At 40.2% G+C, this 23,863-nt stretch overlaps 1 protein-coding gene across 1 annotated transcript in view; it reads right to left on the bottom strand.

Annotated features, from left to right (window-relative positions):
* The window catches only part of LOC117300225 (formin-like protein 3), a 44,962-nt gene that overhangs the window by 5,984 nt on the left and 15,115 nt on the right, over window positions 1-23,863 (bottom strand). The window contains exons 2-20 of the mRNA XM_033783953.1: window positions 20,804-20,887; window positions 19,954-20,067; window positions 19,522-19,601; window positions 18,149-18,232; window positions 16,816-16,978; window positions 15,420-15,496; window positions 13,766-13,859; window positions 12,135-12,212; window positions 11,755-11,865; window positions 8,027-8,176; window positions 6,333-6,434; window positions 5,556-5,863; window positions 5,360-5,387; window positions 4,829-4,976; window positions 3,975-4,099; window positions 3,104-3,309; window positions 2,122-2,269; window positions 1,676-1,762; window positions 844-912 (exon numbers count right to left, since the gene is read on the bottom strand). Coding sequence (XP_033639844.1) covers window positions 844-912; window positions 1,676-1,762; window positions 2,122-2,269; window positions 3,104-3,309; window positions 3,975-4,099; window positions 4,829-4,976; window positions 5,360-5,387; window positions 5,556-5,863; window positions 6,333-6,434; window positions 8,027-8,176; window positions 11,755-11,865; window positions 12,135-12,212; window positions 13,766-13,859; window positions 15,420-15,496; window positions 16,816-16,978; window positions 18,149-18,232; window positions 19,522-19,601; window positions 19,954-20,067; window positions 20,804-20,887 — 2,256 coding nt within the window. The remainder of the gene's footprint in view (window positions 1-843; window positions 913-1,675; window positions 1,763-2,121; window positions 2,270-3,103; window positions 3,310-3,974; window positions 4,100-4,828; window positions 4,977-5,359; window positions 5,388-5,555; window positions 5,864-6,332; window positions 6,435-8,026; window positions 8,177-11,754; window positions 11,866-12,134; window positions 12,213-13,765; window positions 13,860-15,419; window positions 15,497-16,815; window positions 16,979-18,148; window positions 18,233-19,521; window positions 19,602-19,953; window positions 20,068-20,803; window positions 20,888-23,863) is intronic.

Genomic DNA, 23,863 nt, shown 5'->3' with positions numbered 1-23,863 from the left:
TACTCCGTAACAAATCTCTTTGCTCAGCCAAAAATAAGTGGGGCACCAGTCACAACAATGTAAACTTCATGAAATATTGGCTGGTATCCTGTTTCTGTTAAGCAACGCTTTTCTGTGCTTAGAAAGTTTTTATGAAGCTGGGTCCTGGGCTGAGGTACAAGTGCACAAAGTGACAATGGGAGACTTTTTGAAAGCTCTGCCACTAGAGGGCAGCAGACCTACCAGGTAAGGGTGCACAACTCCTACAGCAAACAATGGTAAATGCTAAAAATTCAAAAAAATTTTAGAAGTCTCTCAGCCTCATGAAAATTAAATCAGATACATTGTCATACAACTAAACTTCATATTTCTTCTCAATTTTTGGTAGGTCAGCATTTTGGAATTTTTGCTAATTACCCTACTAGTAGAAGAAACACTCCCCAAAACCCATGCACACCGCTTGTTATCCTTGGGGAACTCGTGTCCAGTACGTCCTGTTCCAGAACAGTTTGGTTTACGCTGGCAATGTGTTATGGAAAACAATATACAGTTTGGCTAAATCTACAATACAAAATCAAAAACACGCAAAACACAAGGTATTTGCTGTCAGTGACCGTCACTCATGCTTCTCCTGTTCCTAAGTTGTTGACATTACCTGGTGAAGAGCGCCCTCTTGGTGATTGGCAGATAGTCAAAAGTTTCCCATTGCTTAGTTATTCGACCCTGGCAGATTCTTTCTCAAAGGTTAAAAGACAACACACAACACACACACACACACACACATAACAAGTGTGTTAGTGTTACAGAAACTAAAAATCTGTGATTCTAGGCAAAGGTCTTAAGATCCGTTGGGGAATTCTTTACCTCCAATATCTTTTTGAGCCGAGTTGACGTCTTGATGGTGAGAGAGGCAGACGTGATTGCATTCAGTTGCTGGAAGGAAAACAAAGAAAAGGAAAAATTGTGATAATATTAACCTCAGATATTACTGGCATCAGTTTTGAGGTTTTATCGACAAAGAGCTGGATTGGTAAAATATCAGGGAAAGAGTTGTAAAGTTGCTGGAAATAAAAACAAAGACAGGGAAAACTGTAACAAAAACTGGCATCTGTACACGATTCTAACAAGTGGTAACAACAAAGAGCGGGATTGGTTAATTTATCAGGGAAAGAATTTGTCAAGTATTTTCAGTGCTCAAATTTTACACTGGACCGCAGGCCAGTTAAAGCCCGGTTAATATTTCCTGCAAATGCGAATGCGACAGTTGACATTTGCTCACAGACCTGTGACGCAAAAATTTGCATCGCATTGACAATCACATGAAGTATAAACCAGGCCAAGTCATGACCAGACAAGTCTGGCAGTCTCGTGTTTTTCAATAAAATGATGATACTTCACTGTGTAATAACTTGCACCAATGAAAGTTAGGTACGAATTTTGCCATGCGTTGAGTAACAAAGTGACTTTTACTTTATACTACAAAAGACAGATACGATACATCTTCTCTTACATGTCTTCCTTGTTGCTAAATTGTTCGAATAAAATTATGTATGTCAGGACTTTTTATTTTTCAATTTGATTCTTGTCTAGTACAACAAATTTCTGTTACAGTAAACATTTTGTGCTTCAAGCCCTGTGGTCTTGTGGATTTTTCTCATCGATCCCTGGATTTCGGAAGATATTTGATGAAACTTACCGGTTTGATTGCATCTACAGTGTCCGCAAAATTACCTATGAAGCTCATGATGGCCAGACGCTCCGGCAGTCTCTCCACTTTAGACAACTGTGAGGAAAACCCAAAAGAAATAAAACATAATTTTATGGAAATGCGAAGTTAGTTCTATTTCTTGGTAGCTCTCTGCTTCTTTCAGAAGTAAGCAGTTTCTTCAAGCCTCGCACCTGTTTTGAGCATTTATAAGACAACTTTGGTTACATGTTGTTGCTTTAGCGCATGAAGGACACAACTGGTGTACAATGCGTTCTGATGTTCAAATACGCAAAGGACTTGCACAGTCAATCAAAATTATTTTATTTTTTGTTTCATCTGTTCTCCCTTATGTTGTGGTAACTCGCTTCCCTTGTTCATTTCATTATCTACTTTAATTGAAATCCTTTACTAAAGACAAGGGAAAGGAATCTTACATTGATCATGAGTCTGTCTTCCTCAGTGAGTTTCTCAACAGGCTGCTTATCTTTCTCGTACTGTTTGAAGGACTTCTTCTCTTGATCGTTGGGAAGGAATCTTTGGAGTTGCTCCACGGTGTCTAGCGCAAGCTGCTGAAGATCCAACCTGGAAACAAATGAATCACAAGACATTATTACCCTCAAAATATAGAACTACAAGCCTTAAAGACACTGGACACCTTTAGTTATTGTCAAAGACCAGTATTCTCACTTGGTGTATCTCAACATATGCACATAATAACAAATCTGTGAACATTTAAACTTGATTGGTCATCAAAGTTGCAAGAGAATAATAAAACATTTGTGTGCAAACATTTGTGTGCTTTCAGAAGCCTAAAAAGGGCTTCAGGCCTGGTCTTTAATTAATGTATGGGAGATACACACATGGTGTTTAATGCAAAACGAAATATACATTGATACCTGACCATGCAATGCCTCAAAATTATAGCGACATTATTTCTTTATCAAAACTCCTTTACTTCAGATGGAGCCGTTTCTCACAATGTTTTATACACTATCAACAGCTCTCCATTGCTTGGTACCAAGTAAATTTGTATGCAGAGTTGAACGGCTTGGCATGAGACCGCTAAGCCATCCCATCCCCTAAAATAAAATCCATCCATACCTCTTGATGGTTTCGGCAATCTTACAAAGTAAGTTTTTATGCAGAGTTGGGCTGGGCATTGAACCACTAAACCAACACTATCCCCTAAAAGAAAGTCATCCATACCTCTTGATGGCTTCGGCAATCTTACAAAGTAAGTTTTTATGCAGAGTTGGGCTGGGCATTGAACCACTAAACCAACACTATCCCCTAAAAGAAAGTCATCCATACCTCTTGATGGCTTCGGCAATCTTACAAAGTAAGTTTTTATGCAGAGTTGGGCTGGGCATTGAACCACTAAACCAACACTATCCCCTACAAGAAAGTCATCCATACCTCTTGATGGCTTCGGCAATCTGCTTGGATGTTAGCTCAATCTTCCTTCTCATGATGGAGACATTCTGGAGGCGGTTGGGCTCCAGGAGGGACGCCTGCTTCTTCTTGGCAGGTGATTTGGTTATTCCGCCGTCTGTGGCCGTGAAGTTCCCTGCGGATTGGTTCTGTGTCTTAAACAGCTCCTCAAAACTATCGAAGTTGATGTCCTGAAAAAAAATGCAAACAAACAAAAATGGAAGATAAAGGGGGAGTGACTTTGCAAAAGGTAAAAATGCTTAAAATAAAAGGTGATATCCTCTGGAGATGAAGCAGCCTAAGCAAAAAAGTATGCTTACCAGATTAAGGTTACCGCAATATGTCACATGTAGCAATATTTGACTGGTGTTGTGTTTATTTTTTGCTAAGCAGATAGTTGCAAAATATAATGGACCCTTCCCATGAAATATGCTAATTACATTCACGCATGCGTACAGACCCTGTTGGTTGGCAAACGCCATAGAGTTGTGCACTAAGCAGACGCGCAGTCGCGTCTGCGTCACGCACCCATTAGCCGCGTACAAAACAGCGCGATGTTCCCTCATTTTGCCAACCAAAGCGTTAGTGCACACGCGCTACGTGCAATTTACATATTTCATGGGAAGGGTCTATTTCTGCATAAGCACAACAGTATGCTGGAGTTATTAATTTAGATTTCTTGGAGCAATTTTAAACAGACAACTTGGAGGCAAACACCTGCACTACTTGAAAGCAATTTGTGAGTATCGCAGCGGGCATTTCTTCTATCATTGTCTCATTACTCAAAAGAAAGTTGTATAAGATTTCAAATTGAAATTAAATTAAAAAAACTCAGCTCCAAAGAGTCAGTGCCTACCTTCATGACTTTGTTATCGTCCAGCTCACTGAAGACCGTTCCTCCGATCTGATTGGGTTTGAACGCCACCCAGTTGAGCAGCGGCAGACGGTACTTGGTTCGAATCTTGCCCTTTATGGTCACAGCTGAAGAAGGAATTCAAGGAGAGATATTAGAAAGATCAGCAACAGAGTTAGGTTATTGTTTTTTACAAGCAACTTGGAGGCAAAGCAAGTGAGTTTGCTTTTCTGCAGCTATCAGGAAGTGAATTCCACAGGGCATTGGGAGAAGGCTCGGGCTCCTTTTTTAAATTTGTTTTTATGCAAGTTTGCCCCAAACAAGGCTAAAAGCCACTTTTGGTATGGGGCTGCAAAAAGAAGATTAGTTACTATAATAAGCTCTAATGACGTCATTCACTCAATGGCTATTTGTGTTGCAATAAAAACTGTATACAAACGACATTAATATCTTTCAATTCTACTTCAATTGAAAGTTTAGTTGCTGTCAGTTATTTGAAAACTAATGTAAAATAAAATTCCCTTGCATGTTTTTTTTGATTTATTTGATGACATTTAAACAACCTATTCCGGCTAAAAGTCCAGGGTCCAATTTCATGGCTCTGCTAACCGTAAGCACAGAATCGGCGCTTAGGGCAGGCGTATTTCACAGGTTAGCAAATTTTGGCTTCTGCGCGTGCGTACTCAACGTTACTAGGCATTCTACGCTTACAAGGCTAGCGCAGAAGTTCGGCGCTTGCTTGCACGTAAGCGGGGAATCGTGATCAATAAGCGCGGAATTCGGCGGTAAGCAGAGCCAGTTGGGCAGATACGGGTTGAGGAAAAAAATTCTAAGGAATAACAGCGTGTCATACTTACAGCCATCAGGTGCAGCTCCTGGAATGCCACCCGGGGGTGGAGGGGCACCTGGAGGGGGAGGGGGAGGGGGTGCACCACCAAATGGAGGGGGAGGAGGAGGAGGTGGGGCTGATGTTTCTAGAGGGGGAGGGGGTGGGGGAGGAGGGGGAGGAGGGGGTACTGTTTTGTTCAACAAGAAAGAAAAAAAAGAGAAAGTGATTATTAGTCAAGGATTTTGAAACTATCCATGGTGGAAATACAATATAGTAAGGTTTGCGGTAACACCATGTAATGATTATCTCTTAATGAGTTGGGGGTGGTTCTGAAAAGAAATGTAGATTTGAACTCGACATTTCGATCAGCATGCTCTGATCGCCTTCTGGTGAAAGCTGGACCCCGAGCTGTATTGATTATTAGTCGTTAGAATCGTTACACTACCTACAAACTAGGTTCAGTTTCATAGAGCTGCTTTAAGCACAAACAGTTAATAAAGACAACAAAATTACGCTTAACAGAATAAGGCTACCAGCCAAAACACCCAGTCACATGTACCTCTGTGTGACTGATATCCTGCTTATTTCTGTCAAGCAAGAAAACCAAGCAGCTACTTCATCAGCTTTCTTTTAGACATCACATCTGGGATTTGAACCCATACACCAGTGACTCAGCCACCAGAGCTTGAACTCCTTTTGACCAGACTCACTGGGACACAACACACCACAGAAAATCAAAAAAATGTAGTCTGTACTTACGATTATCTGGGGGTGGAGGGAAGCCCCCGCCAGGTCCATCACCCATTCCGCTACCACCTCCGCCGCCTGGACCTCCAAAGCCCCCTGGGCCCCCTGGACCCCCTGGGCCACCAGGACCCCCTGGACCGCCAGGGCCCCCTGGACCACCACCACCACCACCACCACCACTGCCGGGGCCAAAGCCTCCACCGCCCCCAGGGCCACCTCCGCCTGGACCGCCGGAACCTCCTCCGCTTCCAGGCCCTCTGGTGGCAGCTGTTCTCTTTAGCGTCTCGATTGTAATGTCGGCCTCTTTCTTCTGAGTCTGTGTTTGAACGATTTAAAAGAAAACTTTACAATGAGAATGGAGTTTGCATAACAATGATGGTGTGGTTCCCAGACCTTATTTGGGAAACTGAAAGGAACAGAAAGTGTAAACTAGGACAAGCACCAGTCTATTTTAAAGTGGTGCCTCACTTTCATCCACAAGAAAATCAAAAAGTGGTTTCAGTGATTACAAATTTGTTCATTTAAATATTTTGGAAGGTCTGATGTGTACAAGCAAACTTTTGATTTTGATCTTGTTTATTTGTTCCCCTTTTTTGAAAAACTGTGAGGATTCGTTTGCCCCCGTTTACAAAAAACAAATGCTATTTGTACTGTTGTTTTTATTTTCATTATTACAAATGAAAAAAAAACTAAAAACTTTTGAAGGCGCTGGTTATTTCATCTCATATCTTTTAAAATAAATTCAATGTATTTTTGTGAATCAATAATTAATCAGACCACCATACCTGGACTAAATCAAGAATTTTGGTTGCAGCAGCAAGCTCTAGTTGCAGCTCTGCAATTCTGGCAAGAGAGGAGTCTTCAACGCATCGCAATCTGTCTGTCGTCTAGAGAGAGGGGACAAAACGGAGAGAGATCAATATAAACAAGAACAACAAATGGCCAAAATCAACTACTGCCGTCGATTTCACCAAACTCTTCCTAACTAAAGACTAATCTTAGGACTTAGGACGAGTCCCAACCCTGCACTGTAGCATGCAGACCTTAAGATTAACCCTAAGTTAGGGCGAGTTACTGGTCTTAACTCGAGATAAGATGAGTCCTAACTCTTTGTGAAATCGACGGCTGAAGAGTTTAACAAACCATTTGTCCTTCTAACAATCATCTATTCTCCGGGTGATACCACAGGGGAATAAGGGCCTGCTCTTTCACACTTCACCCCTGATCTACCCCGGGGAACGGGCATACGTGGGAAATAGCCACCCTTGCTCCAGAGTAGGGGTAAGTGGTAAAACCTTGGGGTATTAGCGTGCAACCGAAACCTTGTGGAGTGTGGAGACACCGTGGTTAACGTGTGCGGGGGGTAACTGTGGGGTAAAAAAAAAAATCCAGGGGGTTTGCGGAAGCACAACGTACATAAAACCATTGCTTTGAGTTGAAAAAATCTCAGCCTTAAAGGGAAGGTACACATTTGGCAGTTACTCAGAACAAATATTAACTTAAAAACTGACTTGGTAACGAGCATTGGAGAGCTGTTGATAATATAAAACATTGTAATAAGTGGCTCCTTCTGAAGTAGCATAGATTTTGAGAAAGAGGTAATTAAATAATATAAGACTTCTAGCCAGAAGTCTTTTATTCCTTTCTGAAAGCATAAAAATTCGTCCAACTAGGGTGTTTTTTTCTCTAATAATTTTCTCGCAACTTCGATGACCAATTTAGCTCAAATTTTCAAAGGCTTGCAATTTTATGCTTATGTTGCGAGAAGACTGGTCTTTGACAACTACCAAACATGTACCTTCCCTTTAAAGGAGAAGGAGGAAAATAGGGAAAATCCATGCAATCCACTTGCAAGACTCAGCGCCCAAGGTGGGATTTGAACCCGGGTCCACAGAGGTAGGGAAGGCAGGGAAGAAACCACTGAGCTAAACTGAAGGCACTTTCTGTTTCACTCCTCAAGGTAGACATACAGTGTAACCAAATACTGTAAAAGGTTCTTGAAAAAGTCAAAAGTCTGTGATACTTGACTGGTCTGCACACACAGTAGTTTCTTTTCTCACCTTCCACCTCTAGGACCCTGGGGCCGATTTCACAAAGATCTAAGATTGATCATAACTGCAAATCAATCGTAGTTGCTATGAAAATAGTGATGTCACAATACAAAATTACTATGGTGATACTAAAAAGTTGTCTTGCGATGAATTTGATTGCTTTGTGAAATCGGACCCTGGTTCGAATCACTTCGGGGGTACAGTCCCTACCTTGCTGCCTGGGTTTTCGCAGTTAGGAATAATGCTTTGAGGTTTTTCTCCCACATCTAAAACTGAAACTTCCTTCCTTGTCTTCTCTCCATCGGGTTCCTGGCTAGTTCAGTGATTAAGTTCACTTTTCTGAGAGTCCTTGGCTTCACGACCAGAATAAATGAAATGAAATGAAAGAAAAACTGAAAGACCAGAGCTAACACTGCTTTTTGTTCTACCTGATAGAGGGTTTCCTCTAGCTGCGTAACTCTCTCCAAGGCGACGTTCTTGGTGTCCGAGTCTTCCATTAACTGACCCACGTCAAACATGTTATCAAGGTACGCCTGGATTTGCGTGTGAAGTCTGTCACTCTCTGTGTTCTTCAATTTCTGTGGGAAAAAAAGGCAAAAACGAATTTGAGTCTGCGGCCTCCCGATTAACATGCCAGCATTCTACCAACTGAGCTATCTAGCCCTTATGTTGGTGGTCTCCCTATGTTGCCAATTTCTTTGTTTGGAGGTGCCAGTCAGAAGCCATACAACAGTTAAAGGGAAGGTACATGTTTGGTAATTACTCAAAACAAATATTAACTTAAAAACTGACTTGGTAACGAGCATTGGAGAGATGTTGGTAGTATAAAACATTGTGGGAAACGACTCCCTCTGAAGTAAGGTAGTTTTTGAGAAGGAGGTAATTTCTCATTTATTCCAATCTGAAAGCACACAAATTCGTCCAACAAGGGTGTTTTTTCTTTCATCATTTTCTCGCCACTTCGATGACCAATTGAGCCCAAATTTTCACAGGTTCGTTAATTTATGCTTATAATGGGATAGACCAAGTGAGGACACTGGTCTTTGACAATTACCAAACATGTACAGTGCCTTGAACTGCCAGGGATACCCCCAAAATGTTCATACAACCTGGGACACTCAAACTAAAGGGCTGAGTTACCCACTCACCTCTAGGTATTCATCTAAGCCCAGGTTGGTGAACTCAAACTAAAGGGCTGAGTTACCCACTCACCTCTAGGTATTTATCTAAGCCCAGGTTGGTGAACTCAAACTAAAGGGCTGAGTTACCCACTCACCTCTAGGTATTTATCTAAGCCCAGGTTGGTGAACTCAAACTAAAGGGCTGAGTTACCCACTCACCTCTAGGTATTTATCTAAGCCCAGGTTGGGAAACTCAAACTAAAGGGCTGAGTTACCCACTCACCTCTAGGTATTTATCTAAGCCCAGGTTGGTGAACTCAAACTAAAGGGCTGAGTTACCCACTCACCTCTAGGTATTTATCTAAGCCCAGGTTGGTGAACTCAAACTAAAGGGCTGAGTTACCCACTCACCTCTAGGTATTTATCTAAGCCCAGGTTGGGAAACTCAAACTAAAGGGCTGAGTTACCCACTCACCTCTAGGTATTTATCTAAGCCCAGGTTGGTGAACTCAAACTAAAGAGCTGAGTTACCCACTCACCTCTAGGTATTTATCTAAGCCCAGGTTGGTGAACTCAAACTAAAGGGCTGAGTTACCCACTCACCTCTAGGTATTTATCAAAGCCCAGGTTGGTGAACTCAAACTGAAGGGCTGAGTTACCCACTCACCTCTAGGTATTTATCAAAGCCCAGGTTGGTGAACTCAAACTAAAGGGCTGAGTTACCCACTCACCTCTAGGTATTTATCTAAGCCCAGGTTGGTGAACTCAAACTAAAGGGCTGAGTTACCCACTCACCTCTAGGTATTTATCTAAGCCCAGGTTGGTGAACTCAAACTAAAGAGCTGAGTTACCCACTCACCTCTAGGTATTTATCTAAGCCCAGGTTGGTGAACTCAAACTAAAGGGCTGAGTTACCCACTCACCTCTAGGTATTTATCTAAGCCCAGGTTGGTGAACTCAAACTAAAGGGCTGAGTTACCCACTCACCTCTAGGTATTTATCTAAGCCCAGGTTGGGAAACTCAAACTAAAGGGCTGAGTTACCCACTTACCTCTAGGTATTTATCTAAGCCCAGGTTGGTGAACTCAAACTAAAGAGCTGAGTTACCCACTCACCTCTAGGTATTTATCTAAGCCCAGGTTGGTGAACTCAAACTAAAGGGCTGAGTTACCCACTTACCTCTAGGTATTTATCTAAGCCCAGGTTGGTGAACTCAAACTAAAGGGCTGAGTTACCAACTTACCTCTAGGTATTCATCTAAGCCCAGGTTGGTGAACTCAAACTAAAGGGCTGAGTTACCCACTCACCTCTAGGTATTTATCTAAGCCCAGGTTGGTGAACTCAAACTAAAGGGCTGAGTTACCCACTTACCTCTAGGTATTCATCTAAGCCAAGGTTGGTGAACTCAAACTAAAGGGCTGAGTTACCCACTTACCTCTAGGTATTTATCTAAGCCCAGGTTGGTGAACTCAAACTAAAGGGCTGAGTTACCCACTTACCTCTAGGTATTTATCTAAGCCCAGGTTGGTGAACTCAAACTAAAGGGCTGAGTTACCCACTTACCTCTAGGTATTCATCTAAGCCAAGGTTGGTGAACTCAAACTAAAGGGCTGAGTTACCCACTTACCTCTAGGTATTTATCTGAGCCCAGGTTGGTGAACTCAAACTAAAGGGCCGAGTTACCCACTTACCTCTAGGTATTTATCTAAGCCCAGGTTGGTGAACTCAAACTAAAGGGCTGAGTTACCCACTTACCTCTAGGTATTCATCTAAGCCCAGGTTGGTGAACTCAAACTAAAGGGCTGAGTTACCCACTTACCTCTAGGTATTTATCTAAGCCCAGGTTGGTGAACTCAAACTAAAGGGCTGAGTTACCCACTCACCTCTAGGTATTTATCTAAGCCCAGGTTGGTGAACTCAAACTAAAGGGCTGAGTTACCCACTTACCTCTAGGTATTTATCTAAGCCCAGGTTGGTGAACTCAAACTAAAGGGCTGAGTTACCCACTTACCTCTAGGTATTTATCTAAGCCCAGGTTGGTGAACTCAAACTAAAGGGCTGAGTTACCCACTTACCTCTAGGTATTTATCTAAGCCCAGGTTGGTGAACTCAAACTAAAGGGCTGAGTTACCCACTCACCTCTAGGTATTTATCTAAGCCCAGGTTGGTGAACTCAAACTAAAGGGCTGAGTTACCCACTTACCTCTAGGTATTTATCTAAGCCCAGGTTGGTGAACTCAAACTAAAGGGCTGAGTTACCCACTCACCTCTAGGTATTTATCTAAGCCCAGGTTGGTGAACTCAAACTAAAGGGCTGAGTTACCCACTTACCTCTAGGTATTTATCTAAGCCCAGGTTGGTGAACTCAAACTAAAGGGCTGAGTTACCCACTCACCTCTAGGTATTTATCTAAGCCCAGGTTGGTGAACTCAAACTAAAGGGCTGAGTTACCCACTCACCTCTAGGTATTTATCTAAGCCCAGGTTGGTGAACTCAAACTAAAGGGCTGAGTTACCCACTCACCTCTAGGTATTTATCTAAGCCCAGGTTGGTGAACTCAAACTAAAGGGCTGAGTTACCAACTTACCTCTAGGTATTTATCTAAGCCCAGGTTGGTGAACTCAAACTAAAGGGCTGAGTTACCCACTCACCTCTAGGTATTTATGTAAGCCCAGGTTGGTGAACTCAAACTAAAGGGCTGAGTTACCCACTCACCTCTAGGTATTTATCTAAGCCCAGGTTGGTGAACTCAAACTAAAGGGCTGAGTTACCCACTTACCTCTAGGTATTTATCTAAGCCCAGGTTGGTGAACTCAAACTAAAGGGCTGAGTTACCCACTCACCTCTAGGTATTTATCTAAGCCCAGGTTGGTGAACTCAAACTAAAGGGCTGAGTTACCCACTCACCTCTAGGTATTTATCTAAGCCCAGGTTGGTGAACTCAAACTAAAGGGCTGAGTTACCCACTCACCTCTAGGTATTTATCTAAGCCCAGGTTGGTGAACTCAAACTAAAGGGCTGAGTTACCCACTCACCTCTAGGTATTTATCTAAGCCCAGGTTGGTGAACTCAAACTGGAGGTAGGATCTGAAGTTCATTTCCTCCACTGAGTGGACCACGATGTTGATAAATTGCATACAAGCCACCTGTAAAAATATACAAACAAACAGACACGCCGATAAACAGACGGCTCATGACTGAACAAGTCTAACGGTCTTGTCTTTTCAAACCTTCCTTCATTTACTGTGGGGAAAGTTGCAACTTCGTTATCAATTGTAATCTTGACATTTGCAATCAAATATTTCTTCAATACTTTTACCACGTAGTTTAAAAACATGCCATAAAGAGACGTCTTCTTTAAAGTCATTTAAATTCAAGCCCTGTAACTCTTTTACTGGTAAAGAAGAACTCTTACCATGAAATCAATGTTGGTGTCCTCATATTTCTGGAAGTACTGAAACAGATTCTCAAATCTAAATCTCTCACCACACTCCTGGAAAAAAAAATCCATACAAAAGAAAATACATGAATTAATAATAATAACTTTCGATTTATATAGCGCCTAATAACTAACACTTAATTCTCTAAGCGCTTTACATAAGTGCCCTGGTCATAGGGCCAATAACATCCCTTTTTAATGTTTCTCAGCTCCCTTGGGAGTATACAACCTGGGCAACAGTTTATATCGCTCCAAAAGCTTTTTCATTCACAATATCAACCTCTACCCTCGCAGGTACCCATTTATTCCCCTGGGTGAAGAGAAGCAATTAGGGTAAAGTATCTTGCTCAAGGACACAAGTGTCACGACCGGGATTCGAACCCACACTCCGGTGAAAACGCACCAGAACTTTAATTCGATGCTCTTAACCACTCGGCCATGACACTCTACAAATTAAGACCCCTTTTATTATCAGCTTCTTTATCATAACAGCCCAACCACACCACACTTAGCCGGCAGTGGCATTTTCAGGTACAAACATGCTGATGTGGCATGGTTTGTCGTGGCATGGAGTGTCGTGGCCTTGTGGTCAGGAGCACCGGACTCAAGCTCCAGTGTTTCTGAGCACCAGACTCAAGCTCCAGTGTTTCTGAGCACCAGACTCAAGCTCCAGTATTCTGAGCACCAGACTCAAGCTCCAGTGTTTCTGAGCACCAGACTCAAGCTCCAGTGTTTCTGAGCACCAGACTCAAGCTCCAGTGTTTCTGAGCACCAGACTCAAGCTCCAGTGTTTCTGAGCACCAGACTCAAGCTCCAGTGTTTCTGAGCACCAGACTCAAGCTCCAGTGTTTCTGAGCACCAGACTCAAGCTCCAGTGTTTCTGAGCACCAGACTCAAGCTCCAGTGTTTCTGAGCACCAGACTCAAGCTCCAGTGTTTCTGAGCACCAGACTCAAGCTCCAGTGTTTCTGAGCACCAGACTCAAGCTCCAGTGTTTCTGATCAGCAGAGTGTGGGTTGGAGTCCTGTTCTTGACACTCAAGAAAGACACTTTGTAACTAGTATATGTTCGTCCTTTGGATGGGATGTAAAGCCTCAAGTCCTGTATATTGTATAATGCATGTAATAGAACCCTGTTAGTGTTATACACTAAGTGCTAAGAGAAGGGGTTTGCCCACTGTAGTAAGTGGTAGTTTTGTGGAATAAGACGTCATACAGAGTCAAGTGGCTTGCTATGATTTGGAGGGCACAGAGATTAGCGTTAGCTGATTGTTGAAATAAAATATTCTCCAAGAGGAGATGCAGTGAGTCGCTGAGTAGTGCTGACTAAATTTCCAGCTGGGAAAACCAATCATTCTTATGTCAAGGGAGCCAAGTTTTAGGGGTGAAATCTCACTTAAACATGTTGCCATTAACAGAGCTTCGGAGAGCCCAATAAAATTGAGGTTGTTTTAAGCTAAGTTTATAGGTTTTTTTAGCAGCTCACATCCAATGTTTCGCCGAGGGCGAAGTAGGGCTGTTTGTTTTGATGAGCACACTGTCTGTAATTGATCTAGCAAATTAATTAATTGATTTGGACGACGCCAACTGGCGTCTGCTCGTCACTCACCAATTTGAAGTTGTCGAAGGCACTGAGGATTATTTCATGTCCACCTTTGACCAGACAAACGGCTGCTAGGAGCTCTAACACCAGGGCTTTGGTTCTGGAATAAAAAATTGTAAAATAAATTATTTTCTTTGTTCAAACCCAAACTATTTAAAGCCATTGGACACTTTCGATAAACAGTATTGTCCAAGGCCCACACTGTATCACAACTTCTATATAAAATAACAAACCTGTGAAAATTTAGGCTCAATCGGTCATCGGAGTCGGGAGAAAATAACGGGGAAAACCCACCCTTGTTTGCGCACGTTTAGCCGTGTCATGACATGTGTTTAAAATAAATTCTTGATATCGAGAATTGATATTGTTTCAATGTTTTCTCAAAAAGTAAAGCATTTCATGGAAAAATATTTCAAGAGAAGTCTTTCACCATTACCTTCTGTAAACCCTGTAAGTTATTTGTAAATCTCTGAACTTTTAATTTTTTTTCTGTACCGAAAGTGTCCAATGGCTTTAAAACTAAATTAAAACCTCAACTGGTTATCATGTTAAAGTTTTGAGGCTCAGCCTGGCTGAGATATAAGTATACCCAAATGTTAACGGCTACCCATGTAAGAATCTCTTTCGGAAGAAGTAGTTGCTCTGAAAATTTAGCAAGTTGGTTTTGATCTCATCAATTTGACTTGTGGTCTCTAGCAATCATCAGGGCCCAACTTCAAAGAGCTGCTTAAGCTCAAAAAGTATCTGAGCAAAACAAAACGATGCAGGCTTACCAGAATAAGGCTTCCCAAATGCATTCATTATTTTGCATTAAAACACCCCCCTAGAACCATTCTGCCTTTTCACTGGTTTAGAGCGCGTCACATGATATGACTTAGTTTTTACTAGAAACCCGGCGGCCGTGTGATAGGCGTTTGCCATGCAATAGTAAAGACTATTACATGGCGCCCGCGGTACCCAGACGTCTTTTTACCCACCGCGAACCCAATCAGTTGTGCGTCTGTGTATCTGAAATGCGCGTACGTATGTTACATGTACGAGGATGATAAAAAGTCTGTTGAAAAAAGAACGCTCCGAGGATCACCTCGGGAGTCGTAGTTTTAACCATAGCACTTGAAGCAGTCAATATTTGTATACTAAATGTGCACAGTGTTAACAGTCCAGCTGTAGATAAACAACCACAGGCGTAGTTCACAGGTATTTGTACCCGGTGGTAACAAAAATAGTGTGTTTTTCTAAGCACTCACATCCGAACACCTTTCCTCCCGACACGTTCATTTTTACAGCTCTCAAAACGAACGAAAACTTGTGTTTCCAATAACTGTTCAATGACACAGCATGTTTCCCCTTTAATTTTAACTAATCCAACACAGACAAACTCTATCAGCTTAAACAAGCTGCTGGGACATGATTTTGTTATGGACCTCGTAAGAAGGAAGTTTTAAAAAAACAAGCTTGGTGGTACACCTGGCTCTGGCTTATTTTAAACAACTTGCTGTTATGTTTAAAACGCAAACCTTTTGTAGCTGCTGCAAAAACGAGAAAAACACCTCACACACAAAACTATCTTGTACCATGTTTCAAGTTTTCTAAATGACGGAAGGAAAAAGCCTTTTGACTCTCACGGATGTGGCGTTGTTAAACAGCACCCTCAACTCACCTTGGGCTCTTGTGATTAAGGCTGAGTGCGATAGCGTTGATACATTCATTGTGGTTGATCACCAAATTAAAACCGTACTGTAGACAGAAAAGAAAAAAATAACTTTAGGTTATTTGTTTTTAAATATGCATTTGAAGGAATATGTTTTGACAAGACTTGCTTCGAATTGGCTATATCTTTTTTTTATTATTTTTTTTATGGATCTTATTTGTTAATTTTATTTCTTTTTGAAGGGTTGGTAGACCTTTTATCATGATTTTTTTTTTCGTAAGTTTGTAAAGCCATCTAACACACATCACAGTATTTTAAATTTAGAAGCAATCAACTGAGTTTCACACAGTTTAAAATCTTGCTTACTGAAGTGTTTTGAATAATTATTCATGGTTTCCCTTTAAACATAACATGTGACATCATCCCATTATTCCTGACTGAAATGGAGCATTGAACTCTGACCTTTGCCCACCCTATTACTAACAACACTACATCAAATGTTTTTGTCTAAATTAATTTGACTCTTCCAAATCACCAGAAGGAAGGATGTTATATCCAAGGACATTGTTCAAATTAATTAAACATACCACAGACAAAAACAACAGTAAGCATTTTTAACAACTTTATATACATGCAGAGAATGACTTCCCTTGTAAAGACCGTATTGAATAACCCCTTTTTGCTATGAAAAGTCCAAATGCGTACATCATCGAAGCACGCAGCACGCAACATTCCCGGTTTGATTTCTACGGCACATGCACGCACACACGCACACACACACACACACACCCCCACGCACAGACGCCATTTTGTAGGTCAGACATTTGAGCCGCGTGACGTCATATTCAATACGGTCTATAGCAGAACAAAATGCTACACAAAATGTTTCAGTTGCCACTCAAAAAACAACGATAGCATTCTGTGTGCACAAAGTCTGCTCTGTCAAAATATTTTGCTATGCAAAAGTGCTGGATGAATAATCCTTCAAAGTTCTTTGACATGTATGCACCTCTAATACAAGAGTGTACCACATCATGAATATTAAACTTAACATTATGGTCACAATGTTTTTGTGAGCGGTTAAGAGAAACAGCCTCAAGCTCTAATGATCAGCAGAGTGTGGGTTCGAGTCCCGATCAGCAGAGTGTGGGTTCGAGTCCCGGTCAGTCACGGCACTTGCATCCTTGAGCAAGATACTTTACCATAATTGAAAACTCCCTAAGCTGAAAGGACTTTGATCGAACCTTCATGTTTCATTTGAGACACTACTTTATTCCTTGGTTGTAAAGGGTTTATTAAACAGTGTGTCAACAAAATTGGGTTGGGTGGGTGGGAAAAATTGAATTCAAAATAAGATTGAAAATGTTTAACTTTCTGAATGGCCCCTAATTATGATCCTCCATACCTGAAAATTCATAATTGCTCTGCAGCACATGATGCAGACATGAACATCGTCCCTCGTAATGGCAAGATGGTTGGGGGACCCGCCAGCCCTGGTGCTCTTCCTTGTGTTTCTGACGCTACTCGATGACTTTGGCTTGGGGAGGGTTTCCTGCTGCTCTTCAAACCTAGTACGGTAGAGATTCACACACGCAATAAAAGACTAAGTTAGAAGTCTGGGAACAAGATGAAACCATTCAGAATTCCAAAAATGGCACAGTAGGGTTTTAAAACCCAAATATATACACCAAGTAAAAAACATTCTGAGAACCTAGTTTCAACTCAGCATGCTTCGGCCAAACTTCCCAAAAATGGGTCCAGACTGCCCCACAGATAGGAAAAATTCTAGGGAGAACCCCAGCATATTGATTTTTTAGTTTAGACATGAAACAGAAAATACGAAAAAACTATTTCCCCTTTGCTTTCTTCTTTCCAGAAAGCAAACTGACCTCATTCCAAATTTGTTTTAAAAAGGCAAGCGAGTGTCGGGACAGAAAGTTAAACCGAAAGAAGAAGTGGTCACAAAAGAATAACATCCCCACTTTGCCGAGAAGTACTAATAAAAACAAAACAGTATTATTTATTTTATTAAGTAACGAGAATCTATGTAGAAGTCAAGGAAGTTTATCAGCAGAGTATTTAAAATCCAAATGCACTTTCATTTAGTAATTTTAGTCCGATGACCTGATCGTCAGGGCCCAATTTTATGGCTCTGCTTATCGTAAGCAAAGAATCAGCGCTCACAGAAGCAGGGAATTCCGCACTCACGTCAAGTGTATTTCCAGCTTGTGCGCGTCATACTCCACGTAACTAGGCAATCTTTGCTTAGTATAACAAAGTATAACAAATTATATTCTTATATAGCGCTTAGACAGTAAGCGCAGAAATTTGGCGCTTGCACATAAGCAGAGTATGATGATCATAAGTGCAGAGACTGTTTCTCATTAGCCAATCCAGTGAGATGCACGTACACAGCTAGCGTGTCCATAGCGAGTAACCCTTAAGATGTTGATGGCATGAAATCAACAGACACCTTGCATTGGCCGTCATCTTTGAGGAAACATGCACGCGTGAACGACAATCATTGGATGATATTTGTGCGCAGAGCGTACTATGCGTGCACCTTTCCATTGTTTTACATCAAAGATGGTGGTCGATGTCGTCATGTGCAATCCATCGATACATAAGGTCTGCTCAAACTCAAAGTACCAGTGACAGGGACCTTGAAAAGCTCTGAGAATATACGGCTTTATAAAAAAATTGTTTAAAAAAGGAAGAACAGCGAAAAATTCACTCACGTCATTGCTTTGTTGAGCCATTGTAAGTATTCAACCAGTACATCCAGCCCCTTGTTGTCCTCGTTCAAGAACTCACGTACCCACCTAGGAAAAAAAACATGATTAGATAAGGGAAGTGGAGGAAAACGGATAAGGATAGATTAAAACAATAAATAAAAGAGCTAAGAAAACAGAAACCAGAGTGTAGGGAGGAACAATAATCGGCCATGCAATGTCAGAAAACCTCAAAACCTACCAACCAAACAACAGCAAATATACCAGCCAAAACACAACAACAATAAACCACCCAGCCACAACAAATCTACCAGTCAGAACACAGCAATGACAAATATACCAGCAAAACCTCAATAACAACAAATCTACCAGCCAAAAACACAACACAAACCTAACACAGAAATGATACTTGGCCCTTGAGTAACAAGGGCTGACCTACCTATTTATTATGTAAAGGGTTGAATAGACTTTATAAGCTATAATCACAGTTTTTCTGATTTTCCAAGGGAAAACAAAACGGCAGTCAGACTAAAGCAGGGCCCAATTTCATAGAGCTGCTTAAGCAAAAAAATTGCTTAAGCACGAAAATAGCTTGCTTATTTTACACATGTTACTGGCAAAAATTTCATGCCATGTACATTGCTTGTGACTAATATTTAGCTGTTGTTTACTTAGCATAACAATTGAGTGGAGTCTTAGCCGGGAATCTGATTTTACAAAGCAAAGATTTTTTTGCTTAAAGCCATTGGACCCTTTCGGTAAACAGTGTTGTCCAAGGCCCACACTTTGTGTACCACAACTTCTATATCAAATAACAAACCTGTGAAAATTTAGGCTCAATCGGTCATCGGAGTCGGGAGAAAACAACGGAAAAACCCACCCTTGTTTCCGCACGTTTCGCCGTGTCATGACATGTGTTTAAAATAAATCCGTAATTCTCGCTAACGAGAATTTATATTGTTTTCTCAAAAAGTAAATCATTTCATGGAATAATATTTCAAGAGAAGTCTTTCACCATTGCCTTCTGTAAACCCTGTAAGTTATTTGTAAATCTGTGAACTTTTTATTTTTTATTTTTCTGAACCGAAAGGGTCCAATGGCTTTAAGCAAAATTGTTTGCTTAAGCAGCTCTATGACATTGGGCCCTGGAAGAATATCATGCCTGCTTACCGCCGAAAAACGTCCACAACAACAACAAACCAACAGTCAAAACACGGCAATAAACAAGCAAAAACTTGGCAAGTGAGGTCTTTGGCCTAGAGACTACTGTGTAGGAATATATGTAAGACTGAGGAGTCTCAAGGTGGACCAAGCAAACAGCCACAAAGTAACGACAAGAAAGAAAAGACAGGAGTAACCAAAATATGAAAGTAACTTACTGTATACTATTTGTTCGTAATGATATTTCCAAATCTCTGAGATTCTGTGTTGTTGTATCGAATATCTTCTTTCTTTGGCGCTGAAAACATTAAAATATAAAGAATTACATTATTAAATCAGGACTTAGAGTGTGATCTTCAAAGTGTGTTTTTTTGTAAGAAATTTGACAAAGTAAGATTTGGACCTACACTTTATCATGAAGTCGCCATAATGTTTTTTATCCCATTCATGAATAATCGCGAGCGACACAATTGGTTCACCAAACAGGTAGTCATGACTATTTTTGTGATATTCATATTGAAATGTTCCTAAAAAATGTCCACACTATCGAAAGCTGCTGTAGAATTCTAACCAGAAGCGTTTCATCGCCATTAATTTTAAGAGTGGTTACTGTTAGAACACCTTCCCTTTAGAGCAAATTTGTTTCAAACCTTTGAGAGATTCTGGAACTGACTTCCACCAACCTTTGATGTGTTTCCTGGCTCCATGACTCTCTTGATACGTACAATATAATGATCAGGTGGATCCTTCGCTGACACTTTCTCCTAAAAACAACAACATCAAAACAACAATAACAGCAACATTTAATTAATGTATTCCAAACCCCAATATTTATAAAGTGTTTTTTTTTTAAATTTTTTATTTGTAGTTATTTAAGAAAATTGGGTTCTGCACCAGATTTCTCTTGCTCCACAAAATTCTTTCAAAAACATGCATAAATTAGCTCTATTAAAAGCAACACAAAAACAAACAAAAAACAGCATACTTTATTTAATGTATTCCCAGGGGTGGATTTCACAAAGAGTTAGGACTAGTCTTATCTCGAGTTAGGACGAGTTACTAGTCCTAACTTAGGACTAGCTGTACATTTTTGATATCTCTTAGGACTAGTCCTATGTGAAATCGACCCTAGCTCCATTTACCAAATAGCTTTCATGCATAAAATATATACTGCAGTGATTTTAGAACTTGGGTAATACGTACTAAATTTCATGAGGTAAAAAAAACAAAATTCTTTTCAAGAAAAACATGCGGGAAGCAAGTTAATTCGAAGTCCAAATACTGTAACATGGGATATTGTTTGGTAAACTTGCCCGGGATTAAAATCACTTAACTATCATGCTCTCATGCTCATAAAGACGCTCTATAAAAGTTTGTCCCGTGGAAGGAATTTCAAAATTGCAAAACACCTACAAAAGATTACTCTCAAAATTATTTGTTACTATTCAAAAACAAATGTATTATTCAGATAACAAATGTATTTAAAAGTTTGTAAATTACCTGATCACAGATAAGGTCCCATTTTTTATCGTCTTCATACTGGCGGAGGAGTCTGGCCTTCTCAGGAGGCAGATCCATTTGTGCCTGAAGTAGAAAAAAGGAACAAGAAAGAAAGAAATCGTCTTTATTTTAACAATTCAGTGATAAGCATTAACAAGCAATGGAATACAAAACAATCCTTGTTAAACAATGGAAATATTAACATTGATTGATAGTTTTGAATTTTAGCACTTTTTCCCCCCAAGTTAGATGTTTTGTACAGTAAAGTTCACTTGTCGTGCGGGCCTAATGTATGGTATCAGGTTTTAGTGGACATTTCAGGCTACTTTATCCCAATTTCACGTTCCATTAGAAATTAAAGTTACTAAGGAAAAACTGCCTTGCCCTTACAAGAAGTACTGTAAATATCAGCCGTCGATTTCACAAAACTCTTCCTAACTTAAAGGCAGTGGACACTATTGGTAATTACTCAAAATAATTATCATCACAAAACCTTTCTTGGTGATGAGTAATGGGGAGAGGTTGATAGTATAAAACATTGTGAGAAACGGCTCCCTCTGAAGTGACGTAGTTTTGGAGAAAGAAGTAATTTTCCACGAATTTGATTTCGAGACCTCAAGTTTAGAACTTCAAACTTCTGAAAGCACACAACTTCGTGTGACAAGGGTGTTTTTTTTCAGACGACCGATCGTGCTCAAATTCTCACAGGTTTGTTATTTTATGCATATGTTAAGATACAACAAGTGAGAAGACTATACTTTGACAATTACCAATAGTGTCCACTGGCTTTAAGACTAATCTTAGGACTTAGGACGAGTCCCAACCCTGCACTGTAGCATGCATACCTTAAGATTAAACCTAAGTTAGGATGAGTTACTCGTCCTAACTTGAGATAAAACGAGTCCTAACTCTTTGTGAAATCGAAAGTTGTGTTGTCAAATATGTCAAACGAATTTGTCACTTTCCACTTTCCATATGGTCAAAATGGTCACCTAAGGTGAGAAACCTCATAATAATTGTAGCACTTTGTAAAAACACAACCAAAAACAAGAAGAAAAATAACAAATGAGGTTGAATTTTGTCATCTACAGATGCAGCATCTACATATGTTAAAAGTGCATTGTCAACTGTAAATCAAACTAGCAGTTATCTTAAACTAAAATACAAAACAAATAAAGACTAAATTAAAAAATTCATTGCTAAATATTGTTCCACGGTCCTCCAATTTATTTTGTCTTGTCCCTTTCATCAACAAATTTCACTCGTGCTTTATAAATAGCTAATTATCTCCCGCCTGGCGCCTTGTCTTTGTTCTTATCAACACTAATATTAGAATCTTCCCTGGTTCACGGTCTAATTACAACATGTACCTGATAATAAGAAACAAAAGAAGGGCAGGGGCTACCGGCTAGATAAAGCTTAATTAGGACAACAGGACGTCCGCTTCGTTGACTTCTCAATGTGCTAGACTTGTATCAGTCTCTTATGCCATGTTGCATAGCTTTGGATTTGCCATTTTAACATTTTGAAATCATGCAAATTTATCTGTACAATGCGGTGCAATTTTAACAACCCACGAATAATAACATGGAGGTACCATAATAATAATAATACAATCAACCTCTCCTCATTACTCATTACCAAGTAAGGTTTTATCCTAATAATTATTTTGAGTAATTACCAATAGTGTTCACTGCCTTTAACCTCTCTTTAAGACAACATACCACAGTCACAGTATTATAAGGTCATTAAAAGCAATTTCATAATTGTACTGAACAAAAAAAAAGGGTGCTAAATGAAACTTGTCTCTAAAATTGAGGGAAAAAATGATCAAAATCAACAAATGAATGTTATTTCTCCGAACATGAATGTTACCTTTAACCAAACAGTTAATTTGGAGACCACTCTTGATCAATTAACTCCATTTACCAAAGCTCTAAAATAAGCATTATGCAAAAGCAATTTTATGCAAAAGCAATTTTATGAAATCGCTCTTGCTCCTCTCTTGTACCTAGTTAATTCCTAATTCCTAGTTATTTATTTATTATTTGCCTTAAAGCCATTTGACCCTTTCGGTTCAGAAAAAAATAATAAAAGTTCACAGATTTACAAATAACTTACAGGGTTTACACAAGGTAATGGTGAAAGACTTCTCTTGACATTTATTCCATGAAATGCTTTACTTTTTGAGAAAACAGCAAAACAATATAAATTCTCGTTAACGAGAATGACGGATTTGTTTTAAACACATGTCATGACACGGCGAAACGCGCGGAAACAAGGGTGGGTTTTTCCGTTGTTTTCTCCCGACTCCGATGACCGATTGAGCCTAAATTTTCACAGGTTTGTTATTTGATATAGAAGTTGTGGTACACAAAGTGTGGGCCTTGGACAACACTGTTTACCGAAAGTGTCCAATGGCTTTAACATTATACTACTTTTGTATGCTATGTGCTTTTGATTTTGTTACTTTTCTATGTACTGATCATTTCTCCTATTGTACTACTTTCCAACAAGGGTGTGGAATAAACGTCGTATTGAAATGAATTGAATTGAAATCAATTGAAATCCAAAACAAACTGCACTAATGACCTATTAGTTCGGAGTCCAAGATACATGTACAACAAAGCTATACACATACTTCATACCACAAACAATAATTCTTTGTAATTCCACATGGGTCAATGACCATGTGGTCGATTCCTTTATGTACACATATTGGGACACTACAATGAACACTCTGTATGTAACCCAAACTTGTAATTGATCCGGATTAACAGTGACACATTTTGATAACTGCCTCTACAACACAAGCTGTCAAGTAATGGCCGAGCGGTTAAGGCACCCGACACAACCTCTGCTGTGTTTCTGATAACCTGAGTGTGTGGGTTCGAGTCCTGGTCATGACACTTGTGTCCTTGAGCAAGATATTTTACAACCTAAAACACTAAGATCCCAGCAGCCGATTTCATGAAACTCTAGGATTAATCCTAACTCGAGTTAGGACGAGTAACCCGTCCTAACTTAGGATGGGTTCAATGCTTCCTACGTATTTGGATA

This window comes from Asterias rubens, chromosome 15 (assembly GCF_902459465.1).
Source record: "Asterias rubens chromosome 15, eAstRub1.3, whole genome shotgun sequence".
Classification (NCBI taxonomy): domain Eukaryota; kingdom Metazoa; phylum Echinodermata; class Asteroidea; order Forcipulatida; family Asteriidae; genus Asterias; species Asterias rubens.
This window is presented reverse-complemented; position numbering and strand designations above follow the sequence as displayed.